This window comes from Procambarus clarkii, chromosome 20 (assembly GCF_040958095.1).
Source record: "Procambarus clarkii isolate CNS0578487 chromosome 20, FALCON_Pclarkii_2.0, whole genome shotgun sequence".
NCBI lineage: Eukaryota > Metazoa > Arthropoda > Malacostraca > Decapoda > Cambaridae > Procambarus > Procambarus clarkii.
Genome location: NC_091169.1, coordinates 18,246,149 through 18,270,035, shown reverse-complemented (window position 1 = coordinate 18,270,035; position 23,887 = coordinate 18,246,149). Strand labels below are relative to the sequence as shown.

Below are 23,887 nucleotides of genomic sequence, written 5' to 3'. Positions count from 1 at the left end.
TATATATATATATATATATATGTCGTACCTAGTAGCCAGAACTCACTTCTCAGCCTACTATTCAAGGCCCGATTTGCCTAATAAGCCAAGTTTTCCTGAATTAATATATTTACTATAATTTTTTCTTATGAAATGATAAAGCAACCCTTTTCTCTATGTATGAGGTCAATTTTTTTTTATTGGAGTTAAAATTAACGTAGATATATGACCGAACCTAACCAACCCTACCTAACCTAACCTAACCTATATTTATAGGTAAGGTTAGGTTAGGTAGCCAAAAAAAGCTAGGTTAGGTTAGGTTAGGTAGGTTAGGTAGACGAAAAAACATTAATTCATGAAAACTTGGCTTATTAGGCAAATCGGGCCTTGAATAGTAGGCTGAGAAGTGCGTTCTGGCTATTAGGTACGACATATATATATATATATATATTTATATATATATATATATATATATATATATATATATATGTCGTACCTAGTAGCCAGAACTCACTTCTCAGCCTACTATGCAAGGCCCGATTTGCCTAATAAGCTAAGTTTTCATGAATTAATTGTTTTTCGACTATCTAACCTACCTAACCTAACCTAACCTAACTTTTTCGGCTACCTAACCCAACCTAACCTATAAAGATAGGTTAGGTTAGGTTAGGTAGGGTTGGTTAGGTTCGGTCATATATCTACGTTAATTTTAACTCCAATAAAAAAAAATTGACCTCATACATAATGAAATGGGTAGCTTTATCATTTCATAAGAAAAAAATTAGAGAAAATATATTAATTCAGGAAAACTTGGCTTATTAGGCAAATCGGGCCTTGAATAGTAGGCCGAGAAGTGCGTTCTGGCTACTAGGTACGACATATATATATATATATATATATATATATATATATATATATATATATATATATATATATAGTAGTAGGCATCCATCAGTATATATATATATATATATATATATATATATATATATATATATATATATATATATATATATATATATATATATATATATATATATATATATATATATATATATATATATATATATATATATATATATATATATATAAGGGCGAATTTGGGTGGATATAAAAAGGAGGCGCATCGTGTAGGCCAAAATGTCTTTTGCAGTTGTCTATATTATTATAGTTCTTTTGTCCTTATTACGTACGTTAAGGGGACCGATCACTCTGAGATCTCTCCGTCTCTCTCTACCCCATACATTGGCCTTTAGAAAACACATATTTTTAAATATGTAAATAAATGTAAACTTCACTGTTCCGTATGATCATAACTATATCAAAAAAATTACAAAATCTCAGTTCTGGCGCTGTGTAATTAGCTTTGACAAAGTTCATGAAATATTAATATATTCAAAACTTATCGGGGTGGGAGATAGTGTGTGTGTGTATGGGGGTGTAGCTGAGGTGGAGGGGTTAGGAGTGGGGCTGGGAGTTGGGTTCAGTAGTCAAGACTTATGGAAGGGGTAGAGGGGACTTTTGGGAGTTATTGAGGGGGGGGGGCGTGATAAGGGGGAAATGGGGTTCGAAGATTGTGTGATTTGGGGTCCTAATGGAAGAGGGTGAGAGGGAGGTAGGAAAGTGTGGGTAGGGCACAACTTATCCCCCATTATGCTATAAAACAAAATTTTATTATACCTTGTAGGGTATATTTATTTTGTGATGTCGACGTGCCAGTAATTACGGTGTATTCTATTATGAAGTGAAGTGTTATTGGAATTGTGAACATATTAAAAATTTTGCAACTTGCAGAGTTAATTTCCTTCGACGGTGATTATCAAAGTGCATTCAACTGCGATAGCTCTTTAAAGTTGAAACTTTGATTTATTCAGAGAACAGTGTAGCCAAATGTGATATTGAATTATTTTCAACATTTTTATGGATATTCAGATATTTTATTGTTATCGAAAGGGTACAAATTCAGATTCCGTGTGAGTGAATACACACTTTCTGTTCAGATCCCGTGTGAATGAACACAGGCTGAGTTCAGATTCCGCGTGAGTGAACACACGCAGAGTACAGATTCAGCGCAAGTGAACAGAGTACCGATTTCGTGTAAACGCTGTCTGTATGAACAGGGAAGGAGTGCGGAGCCTGTGGATCAGAGGGAACTCTAAATAGAGCTGGCGGCTGCTATCCCCAGAAAGCCATGGGCTCTATCCGCCTTAGATTTCTATCTCTCTAAAGTAGTCGCTGTTGTTTTTGTCTCCTGTGCTTTACAAGGGACGGCCAACAGTGTTTTCCTCTCACGAATATTGACAACAAATGATATATATATATATATATATATATATATATATATATATATATATATATATATATATATATATATATATATATATATATATATAAATATATATATATATATATATATATATATATATATATATATATATATATATATATATATATATATATATATATATATATATATATATATATCTTAATTTTCATGATAAAAACAGCTATTATTTATTTATTGTATTACCTTGAAGTTTTGAAAGGTTTCCACAGAACATAATTAAAGATTAACGAAATTGAAAAAAATCATACGCAACTACAAAATGAGTGACAACATTTCGGTCCGTCCTGGAGCCAAACCAGGCAGCTAAAGCATGAAAAGGGTCCAGGAGAGACCGAAACGTCGTCATCACGACTTAATGAAGGGTTCAGCAATGTCATTGTAACCATGTGTTACATGGTCACAATAACATGGTTTTTATTTATTTTAACTACTACACAAAAAATACTAAACTATAATACATTTTAGGTTTTATCCGTATACATATGTAACGGGTTATAATGAGAGAGTTGTTTTCGAATAATTCATTAACATGATCACCGCTCAGGCGTATAGGAAGCCGGGATGAGTGACTTTTGCTGTTAAAGTTCAACGTCCATAACACACTTTTTTTGTGTGAATATTCGGTTGAAACATCCGGTAGGAGATACGAGTCTCAGATAGTGAGGAACAGGAATAAAAAGTGTTGTAAAGGCCTTAACAGTGAATGCAAGTGAGATTTGATCACAGTGAAGCGATTTCTGAATGATTCGCCAATCGGTGTTTGTCGGAGAGATGTTTTGATTGATTTTATTATGTGTTTTGTTTGAGGGAAACTTTGTTCAAATGTCCACTAAAGATTTAGGATCTGAAAATTCCCTTTTTTTCAATATTAATTTCACAAGTGGAGAAAGAGGAGGAAAGACTCAATTTATGTTTAAGGTTATTATACTGAATTTGTCTTATTTAGACATAGTATTAAGTCTGTCCTTCAGCTACATTTAAGCATTACGACTTTGTAGTAATTTTTGACAATATTATTAATTTTCTTCATGAAATTGCATAGTAATATTATTCACTATTTATTAATTACAGAATTGTTATATTTATGAGGCAAATTCTTGACTTACAGTTTGATAAAGCCGGAAAGATACTCGACCTATTAAACGGAGGATTATTAAACGGACCTATTACTCCATCAAGTAAGGATTACTTAATTGAGGCCTTGTTCTCCATGTATGGAGTCAACTTCCACTACCTCCTCCATGTATGGAGTCAACCTCCACTACCTCCTCCATGTATAGATTCAATCTCCACTACCTCCTTCTCTATGTATAGGGTCAACTTCCACTACCTCCTTCTCCATGTACTGAGTCAACCTTTCAACCTTCACTACCTCCTCCTCCATATATATAGTCCTCCTCCACTACCTCCTCCTCTATATATATAGTCCTCCTCCACTACCTCCTCCTCCATATATAGTCAACCTCCACTACCTCCTCCTCCATATATAGTCCACCTCCACTACCTCTTCCTCCATATATATAGTCCACCTCCACTACCTCTTCCTCCATATATATAGTCCACCTCCACTACCTTCTCATCCTCCATATTAATAAATCTCCACTACCTTAAATATTTCCGCAGAAAATCGTCCTCACAAAAGACACACAGAGATCAATCCCTATACTCGGATTTCCTTGAATTTTGAGTTTTTGCCCACTACCTTGATCAAAACTTTTGTTATCTCTGATCTAAAATTCTTTCATCGTTTCGCTTTGAGCTGGACAGCTCTGGAAAACTACCTGCCTGGAAAACTACCTCTCTGGAATCTTGGTAAAGAGAGGGCTGGGAGTTCTGTTAGATGGAACATCCATCCTGCTGTCCCAATACAGAATTTTGTTGATGGTAAAGTGACTTTGGTGCAAGCAGGAAGACTCAGTGATTGACACCATTACACACAGAGATCACACTAACGTGATGCATTAAATGAACAAATCCACAAGATGTAAGGGCGAAGAGGGAGAACGGCCTATTGACATAGCTCGGGTGCATGGGGGAGTTGTGTAAAAGCCTAGTTTGTGCCTCGTAGAAGCTACGGGATCCAGTAAGTTCAGTAGAACTTTGGTTTCAACTCTTTTACCCTGTCGTAGCTCAGTCAATTAATTTAAGGCAGTGTCTGGGATGCTCCCGGACGCAGGTTCGAATCCTCGTCACGGCCCTTGTGGATTTGCTCAGTGATTGAGTCTCTCAGCGCTAAAAACTAAATCTAAAAACTTTAGTTTTTAAAAAGCTTTTAGCAAAAAACAACGAGTGACAGGAAACACACGAATATTTAATTGATAATTTAAGCCCACACCTAACCTAACCAAATAAACCAAACGGAAATACACCAAACCAAATCTAATCTAACCAGATAGCAGAAAGCTGATTTACCAAATGCAAAATTATCACGGTTAAAAACATTTGAAAAGAATACAATGGAACAGACCTCAGAGGGAACACCCCCTCCAGACATGACGGAGTTCTTCACCTAGATATATAAGGAAGCGGTTGGCAAGTTTTTACTGCCGAAAAAGATAATAATGAAACGAATAACATAAACCGATTGTTAAATGAAAGATGAAACAAAGAATTAAATATAAAGGGATGGTCAAACTAGAGAAAGGGAAGCACGACAGGGAGTAGAGAGAGGAGCAACTGGGCCAGAACAGATTACCTTAGAGAGAGAGAGAGAGAGAGAGAGAGAGAGAGAGAGAGAGAGAGAGAGAGAGAGAGAGAGAGAGAGAGAGAGAGAGAGAGAGAGAGAGAGAGAGAGAGAGAGAGAGAGATAAGAGGATAGACTTAGAAAACGGTACATGTAACTAAAGCAAGACCCAAGCCAATTTGCTCTACAGCCACATGAGAAGGGAAATTGCAATAGAACAGGCAATGAAACTTAGCATAAGAATGAAGTATTGTCCAGAACATGACAGATGTTTGCGAGGAACTAAGCTGGAGATTCCAGGTCGTGTCAGCACGGGAAAATGCAAAAGCTGACAGGGATGAGGTCAGCTCATCAGCCCGTGAACGGCTTTGAACTGACTTGAAGTAGAGAGAGAGAGAGAGAGAGAGAGAGAGAGAGAGAGAGAGAGAGAGAGAGAGAGAGAGAGAGAGAGAGAGAGAGAGAGAGAGAGAGAGAGCGTCAGCTGCACGGCCAAATCTACGCCACCAGACAAGATCTTAACATAAAACTAGAAGAGAGAGAGAGCAAAAACTCTTTACGAGTCTCTTACTAAGATGACCAGATCCCACATCAGAAGATGAGGAAAACGACGATGTTTCGATCCGTCGTGGACCATTATCAAGTCCACACGACTTATTAGTGGCCCAAGATGGACCGAAACGTCGTCGTTTCTTCACCTTCCGATGTGTGGTTTGGTCATCATGTCGTCTGCCACGTTATTGTGACTCAGTCTCTTATTATGATATTTATCAACTGGAAACAGGAGAACTACCGGAAAGTTGAAAGAAAGTAATGTTGTTGCAAAATACAAAAACATAAACATGCAGAAGGTGAACAACAGGCAAGTGCAGGAAACTAATTGTATACGAATTGTAAAGTGTATACAGATTGGATAAACGTACACCTAGAAAAGGTTTGAGTAAATACTGTTTTTACAATTGGAATGCGGATTTAGTGAGCAAATTACCTGAAACAAATAGTCGTGGAATCGTTTAACTGCTTACATATATATATATATATATATATATATATATATATATATATATATACATATATATATATATATATATATATATATATATATATATATATATATATATATATATATATATATATATATATATATATATATATATTAAATATGACCGAAAAAGTAAGATTAATAATTCTAACACGAATTTTCTCAATCTTTCGTACATTTCTTTTCACTGTTGGAGGTAAATCAAAAATCAATTCTCCAAAATTCATTTTTATTTCTAGTCTGACGCGACACGAGTGCGTTTCGTAAAACTTATTACATTTTCAAAGACTTTAGTTCACAAATACACAACTGAATAGAACTTACGCATCTCCGATTTTATATCTACATTTGAGTGAGGTGGAAGGGGTGATGTGGCATTAACACAAGACAGAACAAGAGGTGCCATTAATAGGGTATTAATTTCATCAATGTTGATGAAATTAATACCCTATATTAATAATTAAAATAATTAAATTGATTTTTGATTTACCTCCAACAGTGAAAAGAAATGTACGAAAGATTGAGAAAATTCGTGTTAGAATTATTAATCTTACTTTTTCGGTCATATTTAATAATATATGTCTACAGGAAAGACTGCTACCAAAATATACTAATATATATATATATATATATATATATATATATATATATATATATATATATATATATATATATGTATATATATATATATATATATATATATATATATATATATATATATATATATATATATATATATATATATATATATATATAAAATGTTTTTGAATAGGACCGAAAGGATATGATTAATGATTCTAGATTCTAACGCGAATCTTCTCAATATTTCTTACGTTTTTCTTCACTGTCGAGGGTAATTGAAAAAGTAACTCTCCAAAGTTCATTTTCACATTTATAAAATCAGAAGATACAATTGACAATTTACTACAAAAACAAGAAAACGGGCAACCTACTCACGAAGAACTCTCCAGACACCAAACAGAGCGCCTTGAAAGAAACCAACGTCGTCTATGCTTTCACATGCCTACTTGGGGACTGTCAGCTCCAAAGATCTCAGTATATAGGCATAACACCAACGTCTCTTTCTAGGCGATTAACAATGCACAAACAACAGGGCTCCATCATGGAGCATATACTCTCACACAACCAGACCATCAACAGAGAAGTCTTAACAAACAACTCAGAAATTATTGATAGATACAGCGACAGCAGAAGGCTCGACATCAGCGAGGCACTACACATTAAAAAGTCAACACCAGCAATCAACAGCCAATTAACACATAATTGCATTCTACCCACTTCAAGACCCTAACCAGCACAGAAACAAGAAGAGAAAATATGCAATAATTCATGTTCTGACTATGTAAAATTATCTTTACCCAATGATTACCCATTGGTTTGTGTTCTATCACCTCACTCAAAAATATTTATGTCATATCGCCTCACCCAAAATCAAATATAAGCATGAAACGGAGTACATAAAAATTTGTCTTTGAAAATGTGAGAAGTCTCTTGCGAAACGCTTCTAGGCGTCAGACCATAAATAAAAATGTGTAAATGAACTTAGGAGAGTTAATTTTTCAATTACCTTCGGCAGTGAAGAAAAACGTAAGAAATATTGAGAAGATTCGTGTTAGAATCATTACTCTTATCCTTTCGGTCATATTCAACAACATATGTTTACAAGAAAGACTGTTATCAATATATATATATATATATATATATATATATATATATATATATATATATATATATATATATATATACATATATATATATATATATATATATATATATATATATATATATATATATATATATATATATATATATATATAAATGAATAAGCATGGTTAGATATAAAGAATAGCTTCCTCGTCTAGGCCAACATAGGGCTTCAGCAATCCTCTCAAGTCATGTTCTTATATCCAGAAAGAGGTGACTGAAGACATTCATCCTTACCATTACAAACAACAGAATCCTCAGGAGAATGAGAGAGGAAGGCATTCGAACCAGAAGAAGCAGGCCAACTCACTATTACCAGCGCCACAAAGTGGGACCCAAGTCAATAAGCTCAAAGACAAACCAGGGCAGCATTGGCAGGAGGGGAACTTAGCGCGCAAAGTGCCACAAAGACTTTAAGAACCTGAAACATCCTTAGAAAGTGGAAATAAGGGCTCCAGGGGGGGAAGCTGTTTCAGAGCGGAGTGAAATAAGAAGAAAATGAAGAAGGCATTAGAAGTCCTGGATGTTTCTTTACGAGTGCATGCAGAGTAAAAAGGAGAATAGTAACAGGAGTGCAAAGAGTACAGGACTATAAAATAGAGAATTGTAAAGAATGGAGGCTTGGCCGAAGTGCAGTGAGTGAAGGGACGCAAAAATTGGAGGATTGACGTGAGAGTTAGTCAAAGAATAGTGACACAAGCCAAAGAGTGGAAGATTGACAAGAGTACAAAGAGTGATGGGGGGGGGGGAATAAAGAGTGGGGGGGGGGGTGCCAGAGGTAATACTAGCGTCTATTCAAATGACATCGAATGTGAAAGGATAGTTAAACAAAATAAATATGCAAACTAAACGGGAGTGAAAGAAACAGAAGGAGATACAAATATCTGGTAACAAGAGAGGGAAAAGACAAAGAAAGCACACATGAGATGGGCAAACGACAGAGGAAGCAAACCAAGAAAGGGAAACGACAGGAAACACACCAAGAGGGGCGGGGGGTGGGAACTACCGAGAAAGCAACAATAAAACTACTTGAGAGTGCGCCAGGAAGCGTGATAAACACACTGTCATTAAAAACGACAGGTTCAGTTCTATTAACAGCGACAGGAGGAGTACCGTTAAGAGAGATAAGAGGGATTGCACTAGGAATGTCATTTAGATAGCAAGAATAAATTGTACCAGCAAACCCATTAGCAGTATCATTAAGGAAGAGAGAGAGAGAGAGAGAGAGAGAGAGAGAGAGAGAGAGAGAGAGAGAGAGAGAGAGAGAGAGAGAGAGAGAGAGAGAGAGAGAGAGAGACAGAGAGAGAGAGAGACAGAGAGAGAGAGAGAGAACTTACCATGTGGTTGCACTCTAGCAGTAAGATGAAGCAGCTGCCCTGGGCTGGAGTTCTCCCAGATCTCCACAGTGTACTCCGGGTGTTTGAACTCGACCGGTCCACTCCCTACCAGCTTGGTCACTGAGGAGAGAGAAGGAGAGAGACGATCTCTTAGGTCATGTTGTGGCTCACGTCCTGCACCCAGTAACAACAATTATAAACATTAAATCAAGTTAACTCTCTTTATGTCATAGTGCATCAAACAACTTTGCATGTCGGGAATATGTCTCATTTTTAATAACGTAAGGTCTAGTTCAATCAGCCTTTCCTCATTGTTCATATTCTTCTATGTTTAATGACTATATGATACAATCTCTAGACTTTTTCCAGTTTTACTCTGCTCTTCTAAGTTGGTACTTTGCATAGGGTCTGCGTGTTCAAGTTGCGGAGTTGCATAGGCTGTTCTCTTCTTAAGAGAAAAAGAGAATGCAACGGCGTATGCAGTGCCGTAGGCTGTTCTCTTAAGAAAACATTAGGGAAGCGTATGCAGAGGTCACGAGTCATCAGGCATTTACATAACCACTTACGAAACCTTTACATCTTTTCTCTATCATGAAGGCTGTGTTTACACGTATTAAACAGTTTATGAGTTCCGAAACACTACGAGGTTGTTTATATCAGTCATAACCTGGAAATGGGGAAGTTTCGGAGCTCGGAAACAGTTGAATAAATGTAAACAATGTCGTCATGATGAAATAATGACATACAGGTTTCGTAAGAGGTTGTATTAATGATTGATGTATCTTGCTACTGGTTTTTGAAAGGGGTATTAATGTTCTAATTGTTTTTATATTTATATTTTCTAATTGTTTTTATATTTTTGTTCTAATTATTTTATATTGTTTTTTGTTGGCGTATGCAAGTAATGCACTTGCATACGCCGCTGATGTTAACAGCTGTCTCTGTGAACATAACCAGGTCTATAGAAATCTATATATTTATTGAAAAAATCCACAAGGGCCGTGATGAGGGTTCGAACCTATGCACGGGATGCTCCTAGCTGCGCCTTATTGTGGATTTCAAATTCATTTGAGGATTTGTTAATATGATATATAGTGATTTCTGTGTGTATATATTTGTTACTATGAGCAAAATAAATTGTTCAGAAGTCTCGTCAGATCCTTAAAAGAGCAAAATTTAAGTCTCTTTATATTTTATTAAAGAACTCTTTAATAAAGAGTCTCTTTATATTTTATTTTATAATAAACACCAAAAAATCCCAAGTAACTAAAGCAAACTGCTCCAACGAAGATATCAACTTAAGCCTCGTCATTATTTTCTCCCAGTTATCTGGTCGACATGCACGGCTCACTTAGTAAAGTTTAAGGAGGAAATTTAGTGGCTGTTAATCCTGGGGATAGAAACCTTAGGAAATGTAGCGTGTAATAGCGTGTGTGTGTGTGTGTGTGTGTGTGTGTGTGTGTGTGTGTGTGTGTGTGTGTGTGTGTGTGTGTGTGTGTGTGTGTGTGTGTGTGTGTGTGTGTGTGTGTGTACTCACCTAATTGTGCTTGCGGGGGTTGAGCTCTGGCCCTTTGGTCCCGCCTCTCAACTGTCAATCAACTGGTGTACAGATTCCTGAGCCTATTGGGCTCTATCATATCTACATTTGAAACTGTGTATGGAGTCAGCCTCCACCACATCACTTCCTAATGCATTCCATTTGCTAACTACTCTGACACTGAAAAAGTTCTTTCTAACGTCTCTGTGGCTCATTTGGGTACTCAGCTTCCACCTGTGTCCCCTTGTTCGCGTCCCACCAGTGTTGAATAGTTCATCCTTGTTTACCCGGTCGATTCCCCTGAGGATTTTGTAGGTTGTGATCATGTCCCCCCTTACTCTTCTGTCTTCCAGTGTCGTGAGGTGCATTTCCCGCAGCCTTTCCTCATAACTCATGCCTCTTAGTTCTGGGACTAGTCTAGTAGCATACCTTTGGACTTTTTCCAGCTTCGTCTTGTGCTTGACAAGGTACGGGCTCCATGCTGGGGCCGCATACTCCAGGATTGGTCTGGATTGGTCTGTGTGTGTGTGTGTGTGTGTGTGTGTGTGTGTGTATGTGTGTGTGTGTGTGTGTGTGTGTGTGTGTGTGTGTGTGTGTGTGTGTGTGTGTGTGTGTGTGTGTGTGTGTGTGTATGTGTGTGTGTGAGAGAGTTTTCACTTTTGTTGCTTGCTGAGGGAGCGCCCAACCGCTTGGGCTGGATGGTAGAGCGACGGTCTCGCGTCATGCAGGTCGGCGTTCAATCCCCGACCGACCACGAGTGGTTGGGCACCATTCCTTTTCCCCGTCCCGTCCCATCTCTAATCCTTATCCTGACCCCTTCCCAGTGCTATATAGACGTAATGGCATGGCGATTTCTGTTGATAGTTCCCTTCCCTTTAACTCCTGGGCCGCGTTCCTTGTCTGTTGGTTTCCTGTTGTAATGACTCAAAACTGATGAATGACTCAAGTGTTTTGATGAGTGTATGTATTTAGATATGTATGTAGTCAGCCTCCATTACCTCCGCTATGCATATACTCAGTCGACACTGGATTCGCTCTCGACTCACAAATGGGAGATCCCGGGTTAGGTTCCCGGCCGAAACAGAAAAAGGTTGAACACGTTTCCTTTCACCTAATGCAACTGTTCACCTAGCAATAAATAGGAACCAGTGTGTTAGGCAACTATTGTGGGGTTGCATCCTGGGGAGGGTCAGTAGTTCACCCTTGGAGGGGACCTCGGAACAAGCCTAAAGTATGCATATACGCAGGCTTCCTGTCCCCGACAGTAGTTTATTCCATATGATAATTTCTCTCACGCTGAAGGAATACTTTTATTATGTCCGTGTGACTCATCTGAGCTTCCAGTTCTTTCCTCTGTTAGTTCTTTCTGTTCCCACATATTTTGAATTCTTTATCCGTGTTCAGTTTCTCTGATTACTTTCTATGTTGTGATCATGACTACTATCTTCTATTTTTTATTTTTTTTTGCAACTCGACTTTCTCGTCATATCCCAGTTTTCTTTTATATTTTGGTGGTATTGGACTATCTTGCTGTTGTTGCTGGGATGTGAATGTAGGTCTTCGGAGCTCTTTAGTATTTAGTAATAGTAAGTTATCAGGATCTCGTATGTGGCAGCTTAAAGGCAGAAATCATTGAAATATTAAGATTTGTTTTTTATCAATTTGTTTTCAATCGTTTCGATTTCCTACGTATTTTATGTATATCGTGTCTCTCTTCAACCTCTACTTTGAATCGCTACTCGCGTATTTCTGAGACGAGCCTCGTTGCATACTCCAGGACTGGTCTCATGTAGGTACCAAACAGTGTTCTGAATGCCTTCTCACTGAGGTTGATGAAACTTGTGTCTGATATTTGATAGTTTAGTGTACACCGCAGAAGTTAAAATATTTATTTGTTCCTATTAAGATGTTATGTCTATACATATGTTCTTTATTGTTAGTTAGTGTAAGTAGGTGATTTCCAACCAGCTTACAATTATACATATTAAATTCTAGTAGCCATTCCTCGGACAAAATGCAGCTTTCCTGCTTGTATGATGAGTGTGTGTTTGTCATTAACCTGACAATTTTGTCAATAATTTCCCTGAAACCAATCAAGCAAATTTAATGTCATGCGTTCTCATAATTATTGGGGCTGAAGTTTAAACTGAATCAGGTTCGGATTACCCGTTATTGCAAAATTTACATAATTACAAATGTTTTGCAACTTCACGCTGGGAAAGCAGTTGAGTCTTGTGTACGCCTTTCTCTCCTGTTTTATTCTGCAATATATGTTCATTCTTGTTATCTTATTTTATTATCATTTGAGTGCTTTTATCTGTCATTATTGTTGAGCTTTTCATTATATTTATGTAATGTACTCACTGTAAGAGGACGCACTCACAAGTGTATTCACTCACAGGTGTACTCACTCACAGGTGTACTCACTCACAGGTGTACTCACTCACAGGTGTACTCACTCACAGGTGTACTCTCTCACAAGTGTACTCACTCACAAGTGTACTCACTGATAAGTATACTCACTCACGAGTGTATTCACTCACGAGTGTACTCACTCACAAGTGTACTCACTCACAAGTGTACTCACTCACAAGGGGACAGATCTGGCTTGATATCAAACCCCCAGGTCTTTCTCTCTCTCTGAGATTCTTGAAGTATTACATCTCCCAAATGATACCTTGTATCTGGTCTCCTGCTCCCTACACCTTTCTTCATTACATTACATTTGCTTGGCTTTAACTCTAACAAGCATTTGATCGACCATTTCTACAGCTTCTCGAGGTCTTCTTGAAGCCTTAAGCTGTCCTTCTCTGTCTTAATCCTTCTCATAATTTTGGCGGCGTCAGCAAACATTGAGAGGAATGAGTCTATACCCTCTTGGAGATCATTTACATATATCAGAAATAGGATAAGTCCGAGTACAGAGTCTTGCGGGACTCCACTGGTGACTTCACGACAATCTGAGGTCTCACCCCTCACTGTAACTCTCTGCTTCCTATTGCTTAGGTACTTCCTTATCTACTGGAGCGCCCTACTAGTCACTCCTGCCTGTTTCTCCAGCTTATGCATCACCCTTTTATAAGGTACTGTGTCAAAGGCTTTCCGACAGTCCAAAAAAATGCAGTCCGCCCATCCTTCTCTTGCCTAATCTTTGTCACCTGATCGTAGAATTCTTTTAAGCCTACAAGCCAAGATTTACCCTCCCTGAACCCATGTTGGCGATTTGTCATGAAGTCGTGTGACTTCGTGACGGGTTGTTGATGGATGATGATATATATATATATATATATATATATATATATATATAAGGCACAACTCTTCTAAACACGAGAGTGAAGTATACAACTTTAGAACACTTTCCCACCAGGAGACTCGAACCCTAGCCAGCACAGAAGCCTTCCAGCAACTGGCATAACAGGTACGCCTTAACCCACTCCACCACCCGCTCAGACTCTTAAAAGAGATGGTAATTTCGGAGTATTTAAATACACCAAAGATCATCACCTCCCAAGAGCACCAGAGCAAGTGAGGGGTCATTTAGACGTTAATTTCATCAAGTCCCTGTTAATATGGGAAGACACAGTGTCTATGCTTAAGGCACAACTCTTCTAAACACGAGAGTGAAGTATACAACTTTAGAACACTTTCCCACCAGGAGACTCGAACCCTAGCCAGCACAGAAGCCTTCCAGCAACTGGCATAACAGGTACGCCTTAACCCACTCCACCACCCGCTCAGACTCTTAAAAGAGATGGTAATTTCGGAGTATTTAAATACACCAAAGATCATCACCTCCCAAGAGCACCAGAGCAAGTGAGGGGTCATTTAGACGTTAATTTCATCAAGTCCCTGTTAATATGGGAAGACACAGTGTCTATGCTTAAGGCACAACTCTTCTAAACACGAGAGTGAAGTATACAACTTTAGAACACTTTCCCACCAGGAGACTCGAACCCTAGCCAGCACAGAAGCCTTCCAGCAACTGGCATAACAGGTACGCCTTAACCCACTCCACCACCCGCTCAGACTCTTAAAAGAGATGGTAATTTCGGAGTATTTAAATACACCAAAGATCATCACCTCCCAAGAGCACCAGAGCAAGTGAGGGGTCATTTAGACGTTAATTTCATCAAGTCCCTGTTAATATGGGAAGACACAGTGTCTATGCTTAAGGCACAACTCTTCTAAACACGAGAGTGAAGTATACAACTTTAGAACACTTTCCCACCAGGAGACTCGAACCCTAGCCAGCACAGAAGCCTTCCAGCAACTGGCATAACAGGTACGCCTTAACCCACTCCACCACCCGCTCAGACTCTTAAAAGAGATGGTAATTTCGGAGTATTTAAATACACCAAAGATCATCACCTCCCAAGAGCACCAGAGCAAGTGAGGGGTCATTTAGACGTTAATTTCATCAAGTCCCTGTTAATATGGGAAGACACAGTGTCTATGCTTAAGGCACAACTCTTCTAAACACGAGAGTGAAGTATACAACTTTAGAACACTTTCCCACCAGGAGACTCGAACCCTAGCCAGCACAGAAGCCTTCCAGCAACTGGCATAACAGGTACGCCTTAACCCACTCCACCACCCGCTCAGACTCTTAAAAGAGATGGTAATTTCGGAGTATTTAAATACACCAAAGATCATCACCTCCCAAGAGCACCAGAGCAAGTGAGGGGTCATTTAGACGTTAATTTCATCAAGTCCCTGTTAATATGGGAAGACACAGTGTCTATGCTTAAGGCACAACTCTTCTAAACACGAGAGTGAAGTATACAACTTTAGAACACTTTCCCACCAGGAGACTCGAACCCTAGCCAGCACAGAAGCCTTCCAGCAACTGGCATAACAGGTACGCCTTAACCCACTCCACCACCCGCTCAGACTCTTAAAAGAGATGGTAATTTCGGAGTATTTAAATACACCAAAGATCATCACCTCCCAAGAGCACCAGAGCAAGTGAGGGGTCATTTAGACGTTAATTTCATCAAGTCCCTGTTAATATGGGAAGACACAGTGTCTATGCTTAAGGCACAACTCTTCTAAACACGAGAGTGAAGTATACAACTTTAGAACACTTTCCCACCAGGAGACTCGAACCCTAGCCAGCACAGAAGCCTTCCAGCAACTGGCATAACAGGTACGCCTTAACCCACTCCACCACCCGCTCAGACTCTTAAAAGAGATGGTAATTTCGGAGTATTTAAATACACCAAAGATCATCACCTCCCAAGAGCACCAGAGCAAGTGAGGGGTCATTTAGACGTTAATTTCATCAAGTCCCTGTTAATATGGGAAGACACAGTGTCTATGCTTAAGGCACAACTCTTCTAAACACGAGAGTGAAGTATACAACTTTAGAACACTTTCCCACCAGGAGACTCGAACCCTAGCCAGCACAGAAGCCTTCCAGCAACTGGCATAACAGGTACGCCTTAACCCACTCCACCACCCGCTCAGACTCTTAAAAGAGATGGTAATTTCGGAGTATTTAAATACACCAAAGATCATCACCTCCCAAGAGCACCAGAGCAAGTGAGGGGTCATTTAGACGTTAATTTCATCAAGTCCCTGTTAATATGGGAAGACACAGTGTCTATGCTTAAGGCACAACTCTTCTAAACACGAGAGTGAAGTATACAACTTTAGAACACTTTCCCACCAGGAGACTCGAACCCTAGCCAGCACAGAAGCCTTCCAGCAACTGGCATAACAGGTACGCCTTAACCCACTCCACCACCCGCTCAGACTCTTAAAAGAGATGGTAATTTCGGAGTATTTAAATACACCAAAGATCATCACCTCCCAAGAGCACCAGAGCAAGTGAGGGGTCATTTAGACGTTAATTTCATCAAGTCCCTGTTAATATGGGAAGACACAGTGTCTATGCTTAAGGCACAACTCTTCTAAACACGAGAGTGAAGTATACAACTTTAGAACACTTTCCCACCAGGAGACTCGAACCCTAGCCAGCACAGAAGCCTTCCAGCAACTGGCATAACAGGTACGCCTTAACCCACTCCACCACCCGCTCAGACTCTTAAAAGAGATGGTAATTTCGGAGTATTTAAATACACCAAAGATCATCACCTCCCAAGAGCACCAGAGCAAGTGAGGGGTCATTTAGACGTTAATTTCATCAAGTCCCTGTTAATATGGGAAGACACAGTGTCTATGCTTAAGGCACAACTCTTCTAAACACGAGAGTGAAGTATACAACTTTAGAACACTTTCCCACCAGGAGACTCGAACCCTAGCCAGCACAGAAGCCTTCCAGCAACTGGCATAACAGGTACGCCTTAACCCACTCCACCACCCGCTCAGACTCTTAAAAGAGATGGTAATTTCGGAGTATTTAAATACACCAAAGATCATCACCTCCCAAGAGCACCAGAGCAAGTGAGGGGTCATTTAGACGTTAATTTCATCAAGTCCCTGCTTAATATGGGAAGACACAGTGTCTATGCTTAAGGCACAACTCTTCTAAACACGAGAGTGAAGTATACAACTTTAGAACACTTTCCCACCAGGAGACTCGAACCCTAGCCAGCACAGAAGCCTTCCAGCAACTGGCATAACAGGTACGCCTTAACCCACTCCACCACCCGCTCAGACTCTTAAAAGAGATGGTAATTTCGGAGTATTTAAATACACCAAAGATCATCACCTCCCAAGAGCACCAGAGCAAGTGAGGGGTCATTTAGACGTTAATTTCATCAAGTCCCTGTTAATATGGGAAGACACAGTGTCTATGCTTAAGGCACAACTCTTCTAAACACGAGAGTGAAGTATACAACTTTAGAACACTTTCCCACCAGGAGACTCGAACCCTAGCCAGCACAACAGGGACTATTAACAGGGACTTGATGAAATTAACGTCTAAATGACCCCTCACTTGCTCTGGTGCTCTTGGGAGGTGATGATCTTTGGTGTATTTAAATACTCCGAAATTACCATCTCTTTTAAGAGTCTGAGCGGGTGGTGGAGTGGGTTAAGGCGTACCTGTTATGCCAGTTGCTGGAAGGCTTCTGTGCTGGCTAGGGTTCGAGTCTCCTGGTGGGAAAGTGTTCTAAAGTTGTATACTTCACTCTCGTGTTTAGAAGAGTTGTGCCTTAAGCATAGACACTGTGTCTTCCCATATTAACAGGGACTTGATGAAATTAACGTCTAAATGACCCCTCACTTGCTCTGGTGCTCTTGGGAGGTGATGATCTTTGGTGTATTTAAATACTCCGAAATTACCATCTCTTTTAAGAGTCTGAGCGGGTGGTGGAGTGGGTTAAGGCGTACCTGTTATGCCAGTTGCTGGAAGGCTTCTGTGCTGGCTAGGGTTCGAGTCTCCTGGTGGGAAAGTGTTCTAAAGTTGTATACTTCACTCTCGTGTTTAGAAGAGTTGTGCCTTAAGCATAGACACTGTGTCTTCCCATATTAGCAGGGACTTGATGAAATTAACGTCTAAATGACCCCTCACTTGCTCTGGTGCTCTTGGGAGGTGATGATCTTTGGTGTATTTAAATACTCCGAAATTACCGTCTCTTTTAAGAGTCTGAGCGGGTGGTGGAGTGGGTTAAGGCGTACCTGTTATGCCAGTTGCTGGAAGGCTTCTGTGCTGGCTAGGGTTCGAGTCTCCTGGTGGGAAAGTGTTCTAAAGTTGTATACTTCACTCTCGTGTTTAGAAGAGTTGTGCCTTAAGCATAGACACTGTGTCTTCCCATATTAACAGGGACTTGATGAAATTAACGTCTAAATGACCCCTCACTTGCTCTGGTGCTCTTGGGAGGTGATGATCTTTGGTGTATTTAAATACTCCGAAATTACCATCTCTTTTAAGAGTCTGAGCGGGTGGTGGAGTGGGTTAAGGCGTACCTGTTATGCCAGTTGCTGGAAGGCTTCTGTGCTGGCTAGGGTTCGAGTCTCCTGGTGGGAAAGTGTTCTAAAGTTGTATACTTCACTCTCGTGTTTAGAAGAGTTGTGCCTTAAGCATAGACACTGTGTCTTCCCATATTAACAGGGACTTGATGAAATTAACGTCTAAATGACCCCTCACTTGCTCTGGTGCTCTTGGGAGGTGATGATCTTTGGTGTATTTAAATACTCCGAAATTACCATCTCTTTTAAGAGTCTGAGCGGGTGGTGGAGTGGGTTAAGGCGTACCTGTTATGCCAGTTGCTGGAAGGCTTCTGTGCTGGCTAGGGTTCGAGTCTCCTGGTGGGAAAGTGTTCTAAAGTTGTATACTTCACTCTCGTGTTTAGAAGAGTTGTGCCTTAAGCATAGACACTGTGTCTTCCCATATTAACAGGGACTTGATGAAATTAACGTCTAAATGACCCCTCACTTGCTCTGGTGCTCTTGGGAGGTGATGATCTTTGGTGTATTTAAATACTCCGAAATTACCATCTCTTTTAAGAGTCTGAGCGGGTGGTGGAGTGGGTTAAGGCGTACCTGTTATGCCAGTTGCTGGAAGGCTTCTGTGCTGGCTAGGGTTCGAGTCTCCTGGTGGGAAAGTGTTCTAAAGTTGTATACTTCACTCTCGTGTTTAGAAGAGTTGTGCCTTAAGCATAGACACTGTGTCTTCCCATATTAACAGGGACTTGATGAAATTAACGTCTAAATGACCCCTCACTTGCTCTGGTGCTCTTGGGAGGTGATGATCTTTGGTGTATTTAAATACTCCGAAATTACCATCTCTTTTAAGAGTCTGAGCGGGTGGTGGAGTGGGTTAAGGCGTACCTGTTATGCCAGTTGCTGGAAGGCTTCTGTGCTGGCTAGGGTTCGAGTCTCCTGGTGGGAAAGTGTTCTAAAGTTGTATACTTCACTCTCGTGTTTAGAAGAGTTGTGCCTTAAGCATAGACACTGTGTCTTCCCATATTAACAGGGACTTGATGAAATTAACGTCTAAATGACCCCTCACTTGCTCTGGTGCTCTTGGGAGGTGATGATCTTTGGTGTATTTAAATACTCCGAAATTACCATCTCTTTTAAGAGTCTGAGCGGGTGGTGGAGTGGGTTAAGGCGTACCTGTTATGCCAGTTGCTGGAAGGCTTCTGTGCTGGCTAGGGTTCGAGTCTCCTGGTGGGAAAGTGTTCTAAAGTTGTATACTTCACTCTCGTGTTTAGAAGAGTTGTGCCTTAAGCATAGACACTGTGTCTTCCCATATTAACAGGGACTTGATGAAATTAACGTCTAAATGACCCCTCACTTGCTCTGGTGCTCTTGGGAGGTGATGATCTTTGGTGTATTTAAATACTCCGAAATTACCATCTCTTTTAAGAGTCTGAGCGGGTGGTGGAGTGGGTTAAGGCGTACCTGTTATGCCAGTTGCTGGAAGGCTTCTGTGCTGGCTAGGGTTCGAGTCTCCTGGTGGGAAAGTGTTCTAAAGTTGTATACTTCACTCTCGTGTTTAGAAGAGTTGTGCCTTAAGCATAGACACTGTGTCTTCCCATATTAACAGGGACTTGATGAAATTAACGTCTAAATGACCCCTCACTTGCTCTGGTGCTCTTGGGAGGTGATGATCTTTGGTGTATTTAAATACTCCGAAATTACCATCTCTTTTAAGAGTCTGAGCGGGTGGTGGAGTGGGTTAAGGCGTACCTGTTATGCCAGTTGCTGGAAGGCTTCTGTGCTGGCTAGGGTTCGAGTCTCCTGGTGGGAAAGTGTTCTAAAGTTGTATACTTCACTCTCGTGTTTAGAAGAGTTGTGCCTTAAGCATAGACACTGTGTCTTCCCATATTAACAGGGACTTGATGAAATTAACGTCTAAATGACCCCTCACTTGCTCTGGTGCTCTTGGGAGGTGATGATCTTTGGTGTATTTAAATACTCCGAAATTACCATCTCTTTTAAGAGTCTGAGCGGGTGGTGGAGTGGGTTAAGGCGTACCTGTTATGCCAGTTGCTGGAAGGCTTCTGTGCTGGCTAGGGTTCGAGTCTCCTGGTGGGAAAGTGTTCTAAAGTTGTATACTTCACTCTCGTGTTTAGAAGAGTTGTGCCTTAAGCATAGACACTGTGTCTTCCCATATTAACAGGGACTTGATGAAATTAACGTCTAAATGACCCCTCACTTGCTCTGGTGCTCTTGGGAGGTGATGATCTTTGGTGTATTTAAATACTCCGAAATTACCATCTCTTTTAAGAGTCTGAGCGGGTGGTGGAGTGGGTTAAGGCGTACCTGTTATGCCAGTTGCTGGAAGGCTTCTGTGCTGGCTAGGGTTCGAGTCTCCTGGTGGGAAAGTGTTCTAAAGTTGTATACTTCACTCTCGTGTTTAGAAGAGTTGTGCCTTAAGCATAGACACTGTGTCTTCCCATATTAACAGGGACTTGATGAAATTAACGTCTAAATGACCCCTCACTTGCTCTGGTGCTCTTGGGAGGTGATGATCTTTGGTGTATTTAAATACTCCGAAATTACCATCTCTTTTAAGAGTCTGAGCGGGTGGTGGAGTGGGTTAAGGCGTACCTGTTATGCCAGTTGCTGGAAGGCTTCTGTGCTGGCTAGGGTTCGAGTCTCCTGGTGGGAAAGTGTTCTAAAGTTGTATACTTCACTCTCGTGTTTAGAAGAGTTGTGCCTTAAGCATAGACACTGTGTCTTCCCATATTAACAGGGACTTGATGAAATTAACGTCTAAATGACCCCTCACTTGCTCTGGTGCTCTTGGGAGGTGATGATCTTTGGTGTATTTAAATACTCCGAAATTACCATCTCTTTTAAGAGTCTGAGCGGGTTTTGGAGTGGGTTAAGGCGTACCTGTTATGCCAGTTGCTGGAAGGCTTCTGTGCTGGCTAGGGTTCGAGTCTCCTGGTGGGAAAGTGTTCTAAAGTTGTATACTTCACTCTCGTGTTTAGAAGAGTTGTGCCTTAAGCATAGACACTGTGTCTTCCCATATTAACAGGGACTTGATGAAATTAACGTCTAAATGACCCCTCACTTGCTCTGGTGCTCTTGGGAGGTGATGATCTTTGGTGTATTTAAATACTCCGAAATTACCATCTCTTTTAAGAGTCTGAGCGGGTGGTGGAGTGGGTTAAGGCGTACCTGTTATGCCAGTTGCTGGAAGGCTTCTGTGCTGGCTAGGGTTCGAGTCTCCTGGTGGGAAAGTGTTCTAAAGTTGTATACTTCACTCTCGTGTTTAGAAGAGTTGTGCCTTAAGCATAGACACTGTGTCTTCCCATATTAACAGGGACTTGATGAAATTAACGTCTAAATGACCCCTCACTTGCTCTGGTGCTCTTGGGAGGTGATGATCTTTGGTGTATTTAAATACTCCGAAATTACCATCTCTTTTAAGAGTCTGAGCGGGTGGTGGAGTGGGTTAAGGCGTACCTGTTATGCCAGTTGCTGGAAGGCTTCTGTGCTGGCTAGGGTTCGAGTCTCCTGGTGGGAAAGTGTTCTAAAGTTGTATACTTCACTCTCGTGTTTAGAAGAGTTGTGCCTTAAGCATAGACACTGTGTCTTCCCATATTAACAGGGACTTGATGAAATTAACGTCTAAATGACCCCTCACTTGCTCTGGTGCTCTTGGGAGGTGATGATCTTTGGTGTATTTAAATACTCCGAAATTACCATCTCTTTTAAGAGTCTGAGCGGGTGGTGGAGTGGGTTAAGGCGTACCTGTTATGCCAGTTGCTGGAAGGCTTCTGTGCTGGCTAGGGTTCGAGTCTCCTGGTGGGAAAGTGTTCTAAAGTTGTATACTTCACTCTCGTGTTTAGAAGAGTTGTGCCTTAAGCATAGACACTGTGTCTTCCCATATTAACAGGGACTTGATGAAATTAACGTCTAAATGACCCCTCACTTGCTCTGGTGCTCTTGGGAGGTGATGATCTTTGGTGTATTTAAATACTCCGAAATTACCATCTCTTTTAAGAGTCTGAGCGGGTGGTGGAGTGGGTTAAGGCGTACCTGTTATGCCAGTTGCTGGAAGGCTTCTGTGCTGGCTAGGGTTCGAGTCTCCTGGTGGGAAAGTGTTCTAAAGTTGTATACTTCACTCTCGTGTTTAGAAGAGTTGTGCCTTAAGCATAGACACTGTGTCTTCCCATATTAACAGGGACTTGATGAAATTAACGTCTAAATGACCCCTCACTTGCTCTGGTGCTCTTGGGAGGTGATGATCTTTGGTGTATTTAAATACTCCGAAATTACCATCTCTTTTAAGAGTCTGAGCGGGTTTTGGAGTGGGTTAAGGCGTACCTGTTATGCCAGTTGCTGGAAGGCTTCTGTGCTGGCTAGGGTTCGAGTCTCCTGGTGGGAAAGTGTTCTAAAGTTGTATACTTCACTCTCGTGTTTAGAAGAGTTGTGCCTTAAGCATAGACACTGTGTCTTCCCATATTAACAGGGACTTGATGAAATTAACGTCTAAATGACCCCTCACTTGCTCTGGTGCTCTTGGGAGGTGATGATCTTTGGTGTATTTAAATACTCCGAAATTACCATCTCTTTTAAGAGTCTGAGCGGGTGGTGGAGTGGGTTAAGGCGTACCTGTTATGCCAGTTGCTGGAAGGCTTCTGTGCTGGCTAGGGTTCGAGTCTCCTGGTGGGAAAGTGTTCTAAAGTTGTATACTTCACTCTCGTGTTTAGAAGAGTTGTGCCTTAAGCATAGACACTGTGTCTTCCCATATTAACAGGGACTTGATGAAATTAACGTCTAAATGACCCCTCACTTGCTCTGGTGCTCTTGGGAGGTGATGATCTTTGGTGTATTTAAATACTCCGAAATTACCATCTCTTTTAAGAGTCTGAGCGGGTGGTGGAGTGGGTTAAGGCGTACCTGTTATGCCAGTTGCTGGAAGGCTTCTGTGCTGGCTAGGGTTCGAGTCTCCTGGTGGGAAAGTGTTCTAAAGTTGTATACTTCACTCTCGTGTTTAGAAGAGTTGTGCCTTAAGCATAGACACTGTGTCTTCCCATATTAACAGGGACTTGATGAAATTAACGTCTAAATGACCCCTCACTTGCTCTGGTGCTCTTGGGAGGTGATGATCTTTGGTGTATTTAAATACTCCGAAATTACCATCTCTTTTAAGAGTCTGAGCGGGTGGTGGAGTGGGTTAAGGCGTACCTGTTATGCCAGTTGCTGGAAGGCTTCTGTGCTGGCTAGGGTTCGAGTCTCCTGGTGGGAAAGTGTTCTAAAGTTGTATATATATATATATATATATATATATATATATATATATATATATATATATATATATATATATATGTCGTACCTAGTAGCCAGAATGCACTTCTCAGCCTACTATGCA

General features: G+C 40.6%; 1 protein-coding gene across 7 annotated transcripts in view; it reads right to left on the bottom strand.

Annotated features, from left to right (window-relative positions):
* The window catches only part of LOC123755258 (putative neural-cadherin 2), an 872,905-nt gene that overhangs the window by 104,519 nt on the left and 744,499 nt on the right, over nt 1–23,887 (bottom strand). For all 7 annotated transcript variants that reach the window (XR_011229174.1, XM_069327628.1, XM_069327634.1 and 4 more), the window contains one exon: nt 9,111–9,230. Coding sequence is in view for 6 of the 7 variants with exons in the window: in XM_069327628.1 (XP_069183729.1) it covers nt 9,111–9,230 (120 nt within the window). In the remaining variant the exon portion in view is untranslated. The remainder of the gene's footprint in view (nt 1–9,110; nt 9,231–23,887) is intronic.